This window comes from Aethalodelphis obliquidens, unplaced genomic scaffold (genome assembly GCF_003676395.1).
Source record: "Aethalodelphis obliquidens isolate GAN/ISIS:26980383/991018 unplaced genomic scaffold, ASM367639v1 scaffold10, whole genome shotgun sequence".
In the NCBI taxonomy this organism is placed as follows: Eukaryota; Metazoa; Chordata; class Mammalia; order Artiodactyla; family Delphinidae; genus Aethalodelphis; species Aethalodelphis obliquidens.
In genome coordinates, this window is record NW_020837954.1 from 13,556,759 (window position 1) to 13,569,983 (window position 13,225).

Consider the following 13,225-nt stretch of genomic DNA (forward strand, 5'->3'; position numbering starts at 1 on the left):
TATGATCTTAGCTTGTGAGAACTAAGACTGCAGACTGTACTATATGCTCTCAGCCTTTAAGTATGGCTTTGCATTCTGCCATTTATTTTGATCTTTGGCAAACAGTTTTGACCAACTTGGTGACAAGAGATGTGCAAGTGATAGTGCTGGACTATAAAAAATGAGGAAATAGTATCACACTGGATATTAACATGCAGTTATATTGGTGACTGCTTGTGCCTTGATGGAAAGGTTGAGGAAACAGGGGATAAAGATCAACAGGTTTAGCATTTTCAAACATCTCTTGGTATTATGAAGGGTATTATATGCATCACTGTGGTTTGTAGCTAACAAAACAATGTAGATGTGCAGTAGTTTCAGGAAATTTGAAGAAAATGAAAGATCATTGCCAGAATGTGTTGCTGGGACTGCATCTCCATGGGAATTATGTGATGTTAATACTGTATTACTCTGATTCAGTTGCTCTTTTCCAGGGATACATTTTCTGTCCTAATTAGGGTACATATAATTATTTTGCTTTTCCTTTATTTTTATGGTTCTCCCCTTCTCTAACCCTTATTAGGCATATGTTGGAGGATCTTATTTTATCTTCCATGTTGCTTAACTACTTTTTCTTTTTTTCTTTTTTTTTGCGGTACGCGGGCCTCTCACTGTTGTGGCTTCTCCCGTTGCGGAGCACAGGCTCCGGACGCGCAGATTCAGCGGCCATGGCTCACGGGCCTAGCCACTCCAAGGCATGTGGGATCCTCCTGGACCAGGGCATGAACCCGCGTCCCCTGCATCGGCAGGCGGACTCTCAACCACTGCGCCACCAGGGAAGCCCCTACTTTTTCATATTTTTAAACTCTATTATTCTGTGCAGCATTCTGAGGAATTTCTTCCCTTCTGCCTCCAAATCATTAATTCTGTGCTCTACTGTTTTCTAGATTTTACTTCATCTATAGAGTTTCAACCTCAATTAACATTTCTTATTTCTAAACGATTTCTACTTGGTTCATTTTTATATCAATCTATGCTTCTGTAAAAACTGCTCTTATTTATGGGTTGTGTTGATTTATCAATCTGGCAATTTAAAAATTATACCTATTTTGAAGACTGATTTCAGGTTGCCTAGTTTTCTCTAGTTGTTCAAGTATGAGTCTCCACCTCTCTCTTTTGTATGCCTGTACTACTTTTCCTTATGTTAAATTCTTTCATATATGTTATAGTTTTTTGTGGCTATGAGTTTATTTTCAAAAGAAATTATCTTATAAACGAATCTAGCTCATGACCTACTTCTCCCTTTCTTTTTTTTTCCTCCCTCCCCCTTTTAAATTTCTGGCTGTACTATATGATCTCAGGTTGCTAACCAGTTTTACATTAATTGATTGGCTTAAGTACAAGTTTGGATTCCTTGCCCCACCATGGCAAAGGCTCTTGTTTTTGATCTTAGGTAGTTAACTTTTCCACCTAATTTGGTGGGTGCCTTGTGTCTGGCTCAGATATTGAGCAGGTGGTTGGAAAAAGGGGAAAGTCTGCATAGTTGAACCCTAACCTTTAAGCCTATTTGGTCTCAATCTTCTCGTGGACCACTTGGCTTCAAGTCCTACTCTCTGTTATGGTTTGATTTTGACATGTGGATATTTCTTGTTCTTCCTTTTGAGCTTATCTATGTTTTTAAAAATATATTTTAAAATATTTTAGTCAGTATTTCAAAGTTTGCAGTGGTAGTTCTCAGGAGGCATTTCAGCAAATGCTTAATTATTTCAACTGGAATGGGATTTGAATTTGCAGTTCCTCAAAATGAAGAGATAAAAATGAAAATGAATGTGGGACCTGACCTATGACAAACTATCATTTCACCTTAGTGAAAGATTACAGACATACTTATTTCTTTCACTGATATGAAGAGTTATTTATTAAAATAATTTTTAAACGTTGTGAAGAAGTATAAAATTTACCTAAATTTGTTGGTCCAAGCAAGTATAGACTTACCTATTAAATGGTGAAAGGTGTTGAAATTTTGAGACATGGTAGTATAGTCATTGTCACTATTTCTGCTTATGATTCTTCTAAATCACCATCTTTGTTAACTAAGAGGTAATTATTGTGCATATACAAAGAACTATGACTGTTCTACAGATGAAAAACATCTCTAGCAATGGAAATACATATCTTTTAAGATGAAATTAGGGAATATTTCAGATTCATATAGTTATGGCTCCAACAAATGATAAGTTTGGTTACTTATATTGCAAATCTAGCAGTAACTAACTAGGATGTTGCTTCAGGGTTCAGCAGATGGCCTCTAAGTGGCTTGGTGAAGAGAATGTTTGCTAAAGGTGATAGAGTATACCTATTCAGTTTCCCATATGCACTAGGTCATTGGTAACATAAGGTCTTACTTTCAGGAAATTGTTAAATTTAAGGTCAGGGAGTAATTCCAAAGCATTTTAATAAATAAAGTACATATCCCTCAGCGGATAATATTCTCTTTTCAGTTCCTACATAGTAAGATGAAATTTTTAGGCTTTTCTCTAAATGACATGCAATATAGAATCCGTGTGAGATGTGTGTGTATATATTCGTGGAAGATGTGCAATATTTGTTGCGTGATATGTTGTGCGTATATATGTATCAGACATGAGACTGATGAGATTTTGATAACATTCTATTATAAAATGGAATACTCATTGCTAGTTCTGTGAAAGTAAATGATAGTGTATGTACTCTTTTATAATATGTATTTTAAACTATTTATTATGGAAAATTGCAAACATAGAAGAGTGGAGAAACAGAATAATGAACCCCTACATACTCATAACCCAGCTTCAACAGTTATCCTTCATAGTTCATGATAGTTAATCTTGTTTCATTTACACGCCATATTCTGCCTGCCCTGTGAATCCTGCTCTCCTCCCTCCCCCAATCTCTACCCACAACTCCTACCCCAGGATAATATGTTTTATTAGTTATTATTAGTTAGTGTTACTTCCACCAGAAGCCTTATAATGTTTGACTGCTCTTTTATAATAGTTTTAATATTTATGACTAGATAAGTTTCAGTTTTTGGTTTCTCTTTAGTTTCTACACAGTTTATAAAAGGTTTTCTTATACAGTTAGTAGTGTAAAATGTCAGGTTATTCATACAGCCATTTTGCAATAATCATGAATATAGTATAAATCAACACATCGTAGAGATGGAATTTCTTAAATAAAATTCTTATTTTTTAAAATGAAAGAGCATTGTCTTTTGGAAAATGTCTTTAAAAATTAACAGCACACATTGCTTAATTTAGTACTTTGGAACACTGTACAGTTGTATTACTATTAATTTTGTAAGTAATATTTTTAACTCAGTTGATTTGCCATCTTGAGACTTTTTAAAAATAACTTTCCTGGGCTTCCCTGGTGGCGCAGTGGTTGAGAGCCCGCCTGATGATGCAGGGGACGCGGGTTTGTGCCCCAGTCCGGGAAGATCCCACATGCCGCGGAGCGGCTAGGCCTGTGAGCCATGGCCGCTGAGCCTGTGCCTTCGGAGCCTGTGCTCCGCAACAGGAGAGGCCACAACAGTGAAAAAAAAAAAAAAAAAAATGAATGACTTAAGAAGTTACATGAGCTTTAGTAGGTCGTCAGATAAATGAAGCTGATGGCTGTGACTTTCTTGATATTGAACAAGAAATTAGAGCTGCAAGCATAACATTTGTTGTACTTTCTTTAAAGATTTTGTTTCTAGTAATTGTATTTTGCAACCTAGAAGTTGCCTTTAACAGTACAATTTAAAAAGTGAAACACATAGTTTGCATACAGCACACTGTCCATTGGGAATGATTAGGTACTGTAATTTTAGCCAATTGCATAGATAAACATTATATTTATTATACAATGTATGAACTGCTATTAAGTATTCAAAATGCAAACTAACACAACATTGTAAATCAACTATACTTCAGTAAAAAAAGAAAAGAATTAATACTAAAAAAAGTATTCAAAATGCAAAAGTATAACTTGTTATTGGAGTATGTTGATGTTATTTGTTAATGTCCCTGTTACTACTTATTATTTAACTATATAAACTATAGAGAATTATTAAACATTTTTTTGATAAAGTCTGTTAGTAAGCATTATGAAATATGATGAATTATTTAAGAACTTATATGATTATTTTAGAAAGACGTTTTCTGACAACTGTTCTTTTATTTGATTTCAAGTGGCTTCTCATACCAGTTGTCATTACAGATCGATTTAAGTTACTCTTAATACTTTTTTACCGTTGATTTGCCAAGAACTTCAGTTGGTTGTGTGGAAATGTAAGCCTTTGTGTGAAGGAGTGTGTCCTTGCATCAGAACTTGGCAATCACATGAATCTTAAGAAAACAGGCTGTTTGTTCCCTAGAGAAACTATTCTATAAGATGACTTTGTTTTTATATTCTGTTCTGTGCTAGATTAAGTGATTTAGTTTAGTTTGGCCTAGGGCAAAACGTTTCAGGATATTTTAGAAAATCCTGTATCCCATTAACCCTCTGAAAATAACGCTAGTTTTAAAGTTTTGCTTTCTAAAATTTTATCAGTAGGCCATGCAATACCAGATTCATTCTCAAAGTGTCATTTGTAACTGGCGCTGAAAGCTATTGCAGTGTTCCATCTGGTATATGCAGTGTTCCAGGTTTTGAAAATCTGAAAGCCGTATATCTTAAACACTAAATATTTATTTCCTCTTAATCTGATGCCCTTCCATAATTTTAAATGATGGGAAGTAGTTCGTCTTTTTTGATAGTAATTTCTATTATAAACTTTTAAACGTCAGAATCCCGAACACTAAGACTATTATAATAGTCCCTAATTGAACAAAGCAGTGTGATTGTTTTAAGAAATGTATGCTTAATTCTCAGGAAACTCATTCATTTTAAACTTTTCTGTTCTAAAAAATTTCTGCCATATATTAGTTAAATTAGAACTTTTCACTCTTCAGAAACCAAGCAAGCAAGCAAACAGCCATAACAAAGTATAATTATAAAAGTTAATTAGGCAATAATTATTTTTTCAAAGTTTCAAGGGAGTCATAAAGATTACTTTCTTTCTATTCATTTTGAATCTCTTAGATGTAATGTGGCTTCCTTCAAAGTTTCTTGTTAAATTCCAAGGTTATTAATAAATGTTTGATCATTAAGTTAAAAATAATACATGTACTTCGTAAAAAAATAAAATTATACAGATAGATAGATACAAAATGAAACAGAAATATTTCTTTCCCTCAGTCTCTCAGTTTCCCTGCCTCAACTCTTTTAGGCCCTTTATTCAGAGTAACCACTGGTAATAGTTTCCTATGTATATCCTATTCAAGCATGTATATTTACATATGTAAGTGTAATTTTACATTTTTTTCTGTCTTTAATTTATCCATGTTCTGTATGTGTATTGTTTTAGCTAAAGATTTATTTTGGGTAGGAAATTTATTTGTCTTACCTATTTATTTTATATTTAACTCCTAGAACAGTTGACTGACACATAATATATAGGTGCTTAACAAATACTTGTTGAGAGAATCTTCCACATCTGTCTATCCACCTGTATGCCCATCAAATACATACTGAGTACTTACTGTATGCCAAACACCCTTCTAAGGACACAGATGAAAGAGAAAAGCAAGGGCTGTGTCTGAATGTAATTTCCTTATGCATAGTTGGCTGATACATACCAAAAACAATGAAATAAAACCTAAACGAATGGGTTTCATGAAGGTAGTAGCACAGGTAATGTAATGAGAGTGAGAGAGGAGTTTCTACTTTAGATAGGATGGCCAGGCAATACCTTTTTGAAGAGGTGAATTTGAGCAAGGCCTAAATGATAAGAAAAAATGGTTTAGAGATCTAGAGAAAAGAATTCTAAGCAGAGGGAATAGTAAGTATAAAGGTTCTGAGGCAAGAATAAGCTTGGTGAGTTCAAGAACAGAAAGAAGTTCAGTATGACTAAAGCATGAGTATTTTCTCATACAAATAAATACTGCTTCAGTGTGTATCTTTGTACATACAACTATGTTCTACATATTTTAAAAAGACTTTTAGTAGTGGAGGGGTCAAATAGTATATGTATTTAAAATTTTGATAGCTATTGCATGGGGCAACTTTTATCCTTTCTCCCTAAACCTTTTCTTGCTTTTCTAGGCTGTGGGGAACTTGGGTTGTCTGGAGCTTGGTAGGGAGTGGGCTGTGATGTGAAAGGAATTCTTTTTGTGAGAGAATGTGCCAAGAACTGTGGCTATTTGAAAGACTTTTGTCTCATAAGATGAAAATCCAGCAGTAGAAAATATGTATATGTTGAGTTATATGTTAAAATATCTGGCTCTCAGAAATACAGTGCTCTCCTTTGGCCATTTAATGAAACCATTCCATTGCAGAAATTATCAACATTTCTCAATCTAGAAAATCCAAAATTTGGCATGGTTATAGTTAGATATAATTGGAGTTACATATAGTTGGATATGAGGCAGTATTATAAATGATTCCTAGTTTGACGCTTTGGATTCACATCACACAAATTTGAGATTAACTAAGGAGGCATTATGAAAAAAACACCATTAAACAAAGTCAGCCGATCACCTTGCCCATGTGTGGCTTTTGTGGAGTAAGGTAGAAGGGTATCTCCTATTTAAAATAAGTTTTAAAAAATCCTGGGTGTTGTTACTTTGGGGAATGAAATTCCTTCTTTAAGTGCCTTTCTGTCAAAGAAGGATTGTTTAATTTTGAAGGATAAATGTCAGAATTACTTATAACTTTTTAGGCAGATTAGAAATTGTAGACTAGTCAAAGAACAAATTTTGTTTCATCAAGTATTTTACTGCTGAGTAAACAAGGAGAGTCAAGTCCCGTTTGAGAGCATAGAGATGTTTGTTTAATTTTTTTCAATCTCTGTTTTTCGATAGGGTGAAAGTAGGAAATTTAGGTAGATATATTCAGATTCCAGTATATTTACAGAGAGAAGGGAGTATGTGGTTTCCCTGGCTATTAATTTCTCCTTTTTTCACTTCTTCTGAGAACTAAAAACAACTTGGAGGAATGAGGTCAGGAATCTGTGATGGAGAAGATTTTAGTTTAACAGATGGTGATATGGTATATTCTGTCTGTTATAGTAAAGATTTTATTTTTCTTTTTTAACATGGGTTATTTTTTCTAACACAAAAACGAAGTTTAGTTAGATTTTATTTTGCTGCTTGAACCTGGTGACATTAATAATGATAAAGCAATTAACATATTTTGTCTGTGATACAATGATTTAGCACTTTAAGAAGCCTAGTTTATCTGATGTCTACTATAAAAATCATCCCACTGGTTTTAATGTGAATATATAATTTTTGATTGAAAAGTTCTTGATATCAAATATTTAAGGTGAGTGTAAAGAAAGGAATCAGTATTTTAATAGTCTTAATCCTTTGTCCTATAATGTGTAGATGTGTAAAATATGTTGATGTTTACAAAAATCTTCTAGTCCTATTACAATATATAGATATGTAAGTTGTAATTAATTGAATCATTAGAACATCTAATTTTTGCTTGACAGTATGCAAATGTGCCATTAAATCTGTTTTTAAAGATTTTTCCAGTTTAATGTCTGAATCCAAATTCATAAAGAGTTGGAAAAATGAGATGTCTGAGCTATAGGATTCACAGGGATTTCATATGAAGCCTATTTAATCAGGATAACACTGTTATTAATATTCATAACGTCAGCTGGAACACAAATGACAGACTTTGGGGCCTAAAAATTTTACTTGGTGAATTTATTAAAAGTAGCTTAAAAAATTAATGGAATTTAAGTAAAGTTGGTGAATATGAAAATCTTGTGTTAGCAGAAAAAAATCTCTATTAGAACTTTCTTTAAGAAATGGCATTGATGTCTTTTGACAGATTTCATTGGTACTTAAAGAAGAAAGATGCATGAATGGTCATTTAAGAGGATTTAAACACATTGGCACATTAATTTTTACATGAATAATAAGTACTTTCCAAAAGCAATTAACTTACAGTGTACAAGATACGAATTGAAATATATGACTGTGACATCAAGGGCAAAGCAAATGTGCTGTACATTTTAAACTTAGTGGCAAGACTGTTTAATATTTTGTTTTATTTTATTTTTATAGCTTGCATAGGCCATGACTTAGAATAATGTTCCCTCCCCCACCAAAAAATACTGGTATGTTAAACATTATCCTCTGCAAGTCTCTTTTGTATTTATTGGAGAATTAAACATTTGTTGTGCTATTGGTAATATTTGAGAATATGTTCAATTTTGCAGAAAGTTAAAGGGATGATTCTAAATAGGTTTAGTGCTACAAATACATATGTGTTAATACAGACTTACTGATTATAGCATAACTCAAATGTATAATAAATACGTTTCTGAAAGTTTGTATAAGTTTAGTTAATAAGCATCGAGTAGTGTTCAAGTAAATTTGTTTTGTATGTTAGCCTAAGAAAGTAAAAAGTGGGGAATGGCTTAAGTAAAACTGGGGTGTGTTTTATTTTGTGTACTACCTGCTCCCCTTTATGTTTTAAAACGTGCTTGTAATGATATTATACCTGTGCTCTAGTTTTTATTTTTGTTATTGGAGTTCCTTAAAAACAATTAGTTTTAGACCATTTTGTATAATTACAGTAATACCGAGTATTTTGTTTTACATTCGTCAGAGATTATTTTTCTTACAAATTTTAGTACTTACAAAAAGCATAGCTTAGTTGTTATCTCTAACATGCCAGTTAGGGTTTACCAGTGAAAGAATATAGGTATTGGTCTTGCAGTATAAGAGGGTACTAGAAGTTTCACTTGCAGTCAGTGCTATATATGAATGATTTAGTTTCATTAGATTTATAATAATTGCCAGGTATGTTTTGGGACTCATATTCAGAACTTGAATGGAAAAAGCATTAATTACTAGGGTGTGTAGAAATTATCATAGTAAGCCATAAATTAAAATTTTTTGTATAAGGAATGAAATCAAATTGATAAATTGATTTATTGGTTTTTTTGTTTGCTTTTTAGTGTCTTTTTAAAAGTTAGGTTTTGGGTTAGGGGGACATGTTTTGTTTTTGGCTCTGAAATATTCACTTATATGCCCAGGAGAGGGCAGCATTTTACTATATCAGTCTCATAAAAGAATTAGCCCTGCTTAGACTGTCAATGTTTCTTGTAATTACTCCCAGTATATTTGTTGCTTGCTTATGAATTAACTTGCATTTATGGAACTAAATCATTCCAATCATTTAATTACACCTGAGGAGATGAACTATAATTGCTTGCTTCCAACTAGGATCTGATATGGCTTGAGCAGTATTAATTTGGTGTTTACTTTTCTGAGTGCTAAAAGCATTAAAATGATTGTGCAATGGGATTACATTTTACTAATTGCTGGCATTCATTAGCTGGGTAAATGATGAGGAAGAGTGACTGTATATTGAAGATGGATAAAATTATGGTTTTAAATAGTATATTACTAAGCACATTAAGACCTGTAAGACATGTTTTAAAATACTCCAGAGGTTATTAAAGGCTGTATTTTCTACATGTCTTGCTATATGAATCTCTTATTAAAAGACCGCAATTATTATTAACCTTTTTGGGCAATATGGAGGGAAGTGGCTTCATTGACTGGAACATATTTCTTTGATATTAATAACTTCCTATATTTTCAGCTAATCCAAAAGTAAATGAGGAACTTAGAAAAAGATTGCCAACTCCAGATCAACATATTTAGAGAAAATTGGAAAGGAGAAGCTTACTACAGCTTTATTTGAGGACTTTTTAAAGAACACAGAGTTCTAGCTGTGAGGTAAATCTAATTTTATTCTCCTTAAAAGCATGCAAAAAAAAAAACTTGCATAGTTTTTATGATATTTATTATGAAAACAAATGCAAGAGAGAAAAATCAGTAACTCCACAAGTTAATGATAATCTTTTAAAAAATTAGAATAGCATTTAAAATTACTTTTACAAGTATGAAATGTTTTATATGAAAATATGCATTCAAATCAATAAATCTGAAATTTGACAAATAGAGTAAATTTTTAATTTTTTTTAATTGTTGAAATTGTAGTTGGAAAGACTTAAGTTAAATAAATTAAATGGTTCCCTCACCAAAGCAGCAAGAATGTCTAGAAGCTTAACCTGAACTGTATTTACTAAAATATAGGTGTGAATGAAAGAACTTTTTTCTGAGAAAAAAGATTTAATTTCACGTGTTGAAATACACAGTTAATTGTCCTATTATAAATGTTTTAGAAAACCATTTATCCTGTAAATTCTCTGTTAAACAAAGGTAAGGTTTAGGTGTGTTCTGATATATTGTTTTAAGTTTATTTATCTAGAGTTGGCTTTATTTTAGCTTCAAATCTTGGCGCAGAAACCAGAGACGTTGCCAGAGCAAACAGGAACGGGAGTACAAATGGACGACTGGTCAAAAGGTAAGGACTTTTAAGGTATTATTACCAAACCCCAGGTGTTGTGCTTGTTTAAGGCACTGAATGAAGTGTGTTTGTTCTAACCAATATATTAGAGGCAGACAAGCACAAGTGCACACGCCTGCACACATGCAAGGAAGGAGGCACACACAAAGAGACCCACATTCTGCAAAAGGGACACAAAGACACATGGAGAAAGAGACATGCACACACAGAGAAAGGGACACGCACAGAGCAAGAGATATTGAGAGAAAAAAGGAAAGCTGACACACAGGGAGAGAGAAACACACCCAAAGTGATAGAGGAGATTGAGAGAATGAATGGTAGAGAAATGAATACAGAGAGGTATACTCAGAGAAAGAAACACAAACAGAAAGGAGACACAGACATAGGAGGGAGATATTAAACTCAATGAGAAAGACACAGACACATATACAGAGGCACACACACAGAGAAAGACACACATGCATAGATACACACAGAAAGAGACACACATATTGAGACTCACAGAGAAGGAGAGATACCAGAGTGAGAGAAACATGGTGAGAAGGAGACAGAGACATACAGTGAGTGAGAGAGAGAGAGAGAGAGAGAGAGGGAGGGAGAGGGAGAGGGAGAGGGAGAGGGGGAGGGGGAAGAGACACACTGAGAGAGAGGGGCACAGGTGTACATGCAGACACACTCAGAAAGAGACACACAGAGACAAGAGACACAAAGTTAAAGAGACATGGAAGATACACACATATACAGAGAGAGACAAACATATATGGAGAGGGAGACACATACACAGAGAAACAGACCAAGACACATACAGGCACAGAGACACATGTAGAGACACATGCACACCAAAAGACACACCCGGAGACACCCACAAAGAAACGGAGTCAGAGGGGGACTCTCCCTGGAGAGTCAGGGCCACAGAGACTTGCAGAGATGTGCAGAGGGAGGCAGAAAAAGGTACTTCGAAACAGAGACAGAGACATGAAAACAGAGTCAGAGACAAGGAGAGAAACAGAGAAAAGGATGCACACAGATATGCACAGGCAGAGGGAGAGAACAGTCAGACAGAAATACAGTTTGAAAGACAGGCAGACTGAGAGATGGCCTGAAAAAGGGAGAAATGGTGGTTGGGTGGAAGGAGGGATGGATGGATATATGGGTAGGTAGGTAGGTAAGTAGAGCACATCTATCTACGTATAGAGCAAGGTAGAGAGAGGGCCATAAAGACAGAGGTTTAAAAAATGTTAGGTTTTTAATTGAAGTCTTTTACACTAAATCTGGATACAGTTGCAAATCTGAAATACTTGGAAAACAAATCATTTTGAATATAGTATTACATATAATTGAAGACTTTGGCCTTTATGTTCATCGTTTTTATTTCCTCTAAATTTTAAAAAAATAGAATTATTACCAAAACATTGCACACATCTCTCTCTTTTGATTCCCCCTCCTTCAACAGGGCTCCTTCTTTACCATTTATCAACCACACTGTTACCTTTTTCAGAAGATTAAAGGCCATTTTGGGGAACTGCTGTATCATCATTAAACTAAATTAGTTAATAGCTACACATTCTTTTGAGGAATAGAAAGATGCTATACTGAGTATACCTTTTTTGATTTCTGCATTTGTTTTTGATTTCTACGCTGTTATAAATTTTCTTGTCGTTTATGCCTACCATTAGCAGCATTTCTTCTCTTATTTGTGATTCTAGGCTACTTGTTATGAGTTTAGAATCCAGGTAACTGATTGCATTGTGTATAAAGGAATAGCAAGTGATACCTGAGTAACGTAGTTAAAGGTTTTTAATGCAAAGTTAATAGCTTTAGTGAATGGATTTTGTGGCACTTAATTTTAGCCTACTCTCTTTATATTCAAGTTTGTGATAAGGATGTATTGGTGTGAAGCCGAAAACTGATTTGTTGTAGTTGTTTTTACTCATTTATGCAAATAAGCAAGCAAACAGTCTTCTTTTGAGGAACTCAGAGCAGTTCTTACTCAATATATGTACAAAATAAGAAAAGAGGAAGTAAATAATGATGCCCCTGTAGCTTATGTTCCCTGTTCAGAGGCCACATTGCTATGAAAGCCATGTCGTTCACATTATAGACAAAAGGATCTTTAAGGAGCCAAAGGAATTATTTTTAATATATCTAAAGAATAGGGGCTATAGAGGAAATACTTCTCATAAATGTAAAATAACCAGGAAAGATGTTAAGGAACGGAGCTGCTGAAGCTCTAGGACACTTTTGGAAAGGAAGGTTTTAGGGCTAAAGACAGATGCATAAATAGTTTGCAGGAGGTACAGACGTGACTGAAACATCATTAAGAAAATTTGCATTCTTACAGACATTTTTCTGAACATTGGAAATAGGAATAAGACATTCCTTTATATAAAGGGCCTATTAATGAAACATTATTAACGAATAAAGTTAAACAGGTAAATGTAGTATCTTTTAGTTTTGTGATAACTGATATGTTTAAACAGTAAAATCTCACATGGTTATTTCTTTGATATGGGATTTTTCATAAAGCACAGATTACTTCAAAGCTCTATCTTACAAATATTCATAGACTGTTCTTGTAAATAGTTATTTTTATTTAAAGTTATCTTATTTTTTTAAGGAAATGGAGCTAATTAAAAACTTTTATTACACTTTGCATCATCTTAGAAGTTTCATTACAAGGAGTGCTGAAGTGGTTATTCTTTTCCTAGCTTTATTTTAGAAACATTGCTGAAATATTTGATGTCAAAGAGTATGAGGTAAATAATGTTAACAGGTAAAGCGATTA

The 13,225-nt window shown here is 33.7% G+C and overlaps 1 protein-coding gene across 3 annotated transcripts in view; it reads left to right on the forward strand.

The window, feature by feature from the left end:
- The window catches only part of MIPOL1 (mirror-image polydactyly 1), a 304,827-nt gene that overhangs the window by 42,491 nt on the left and 249,111 nt on the right, over nt 1-13,225 (forward strand). For all 3 annotated transcript variants that reach the window (XM_027111099.1, XM_027111097.1, XM_027111098.1), the window contains exons 2-3: nt 9,670-9,806; nt 10,359-10,437. In XM_027111099.1, the coding sequence (XP_026966900.1) occupies nt 10,419-10,437 (19 nt within the window). In that variant the 5' untranslated portion in view covers nt 9,670-9,806; nt 10,359-10,418. The remainder of the gene's footprint in view (nt 1-9,669; nt 9,807-10,358; nt 10,438-13,225) is intronic.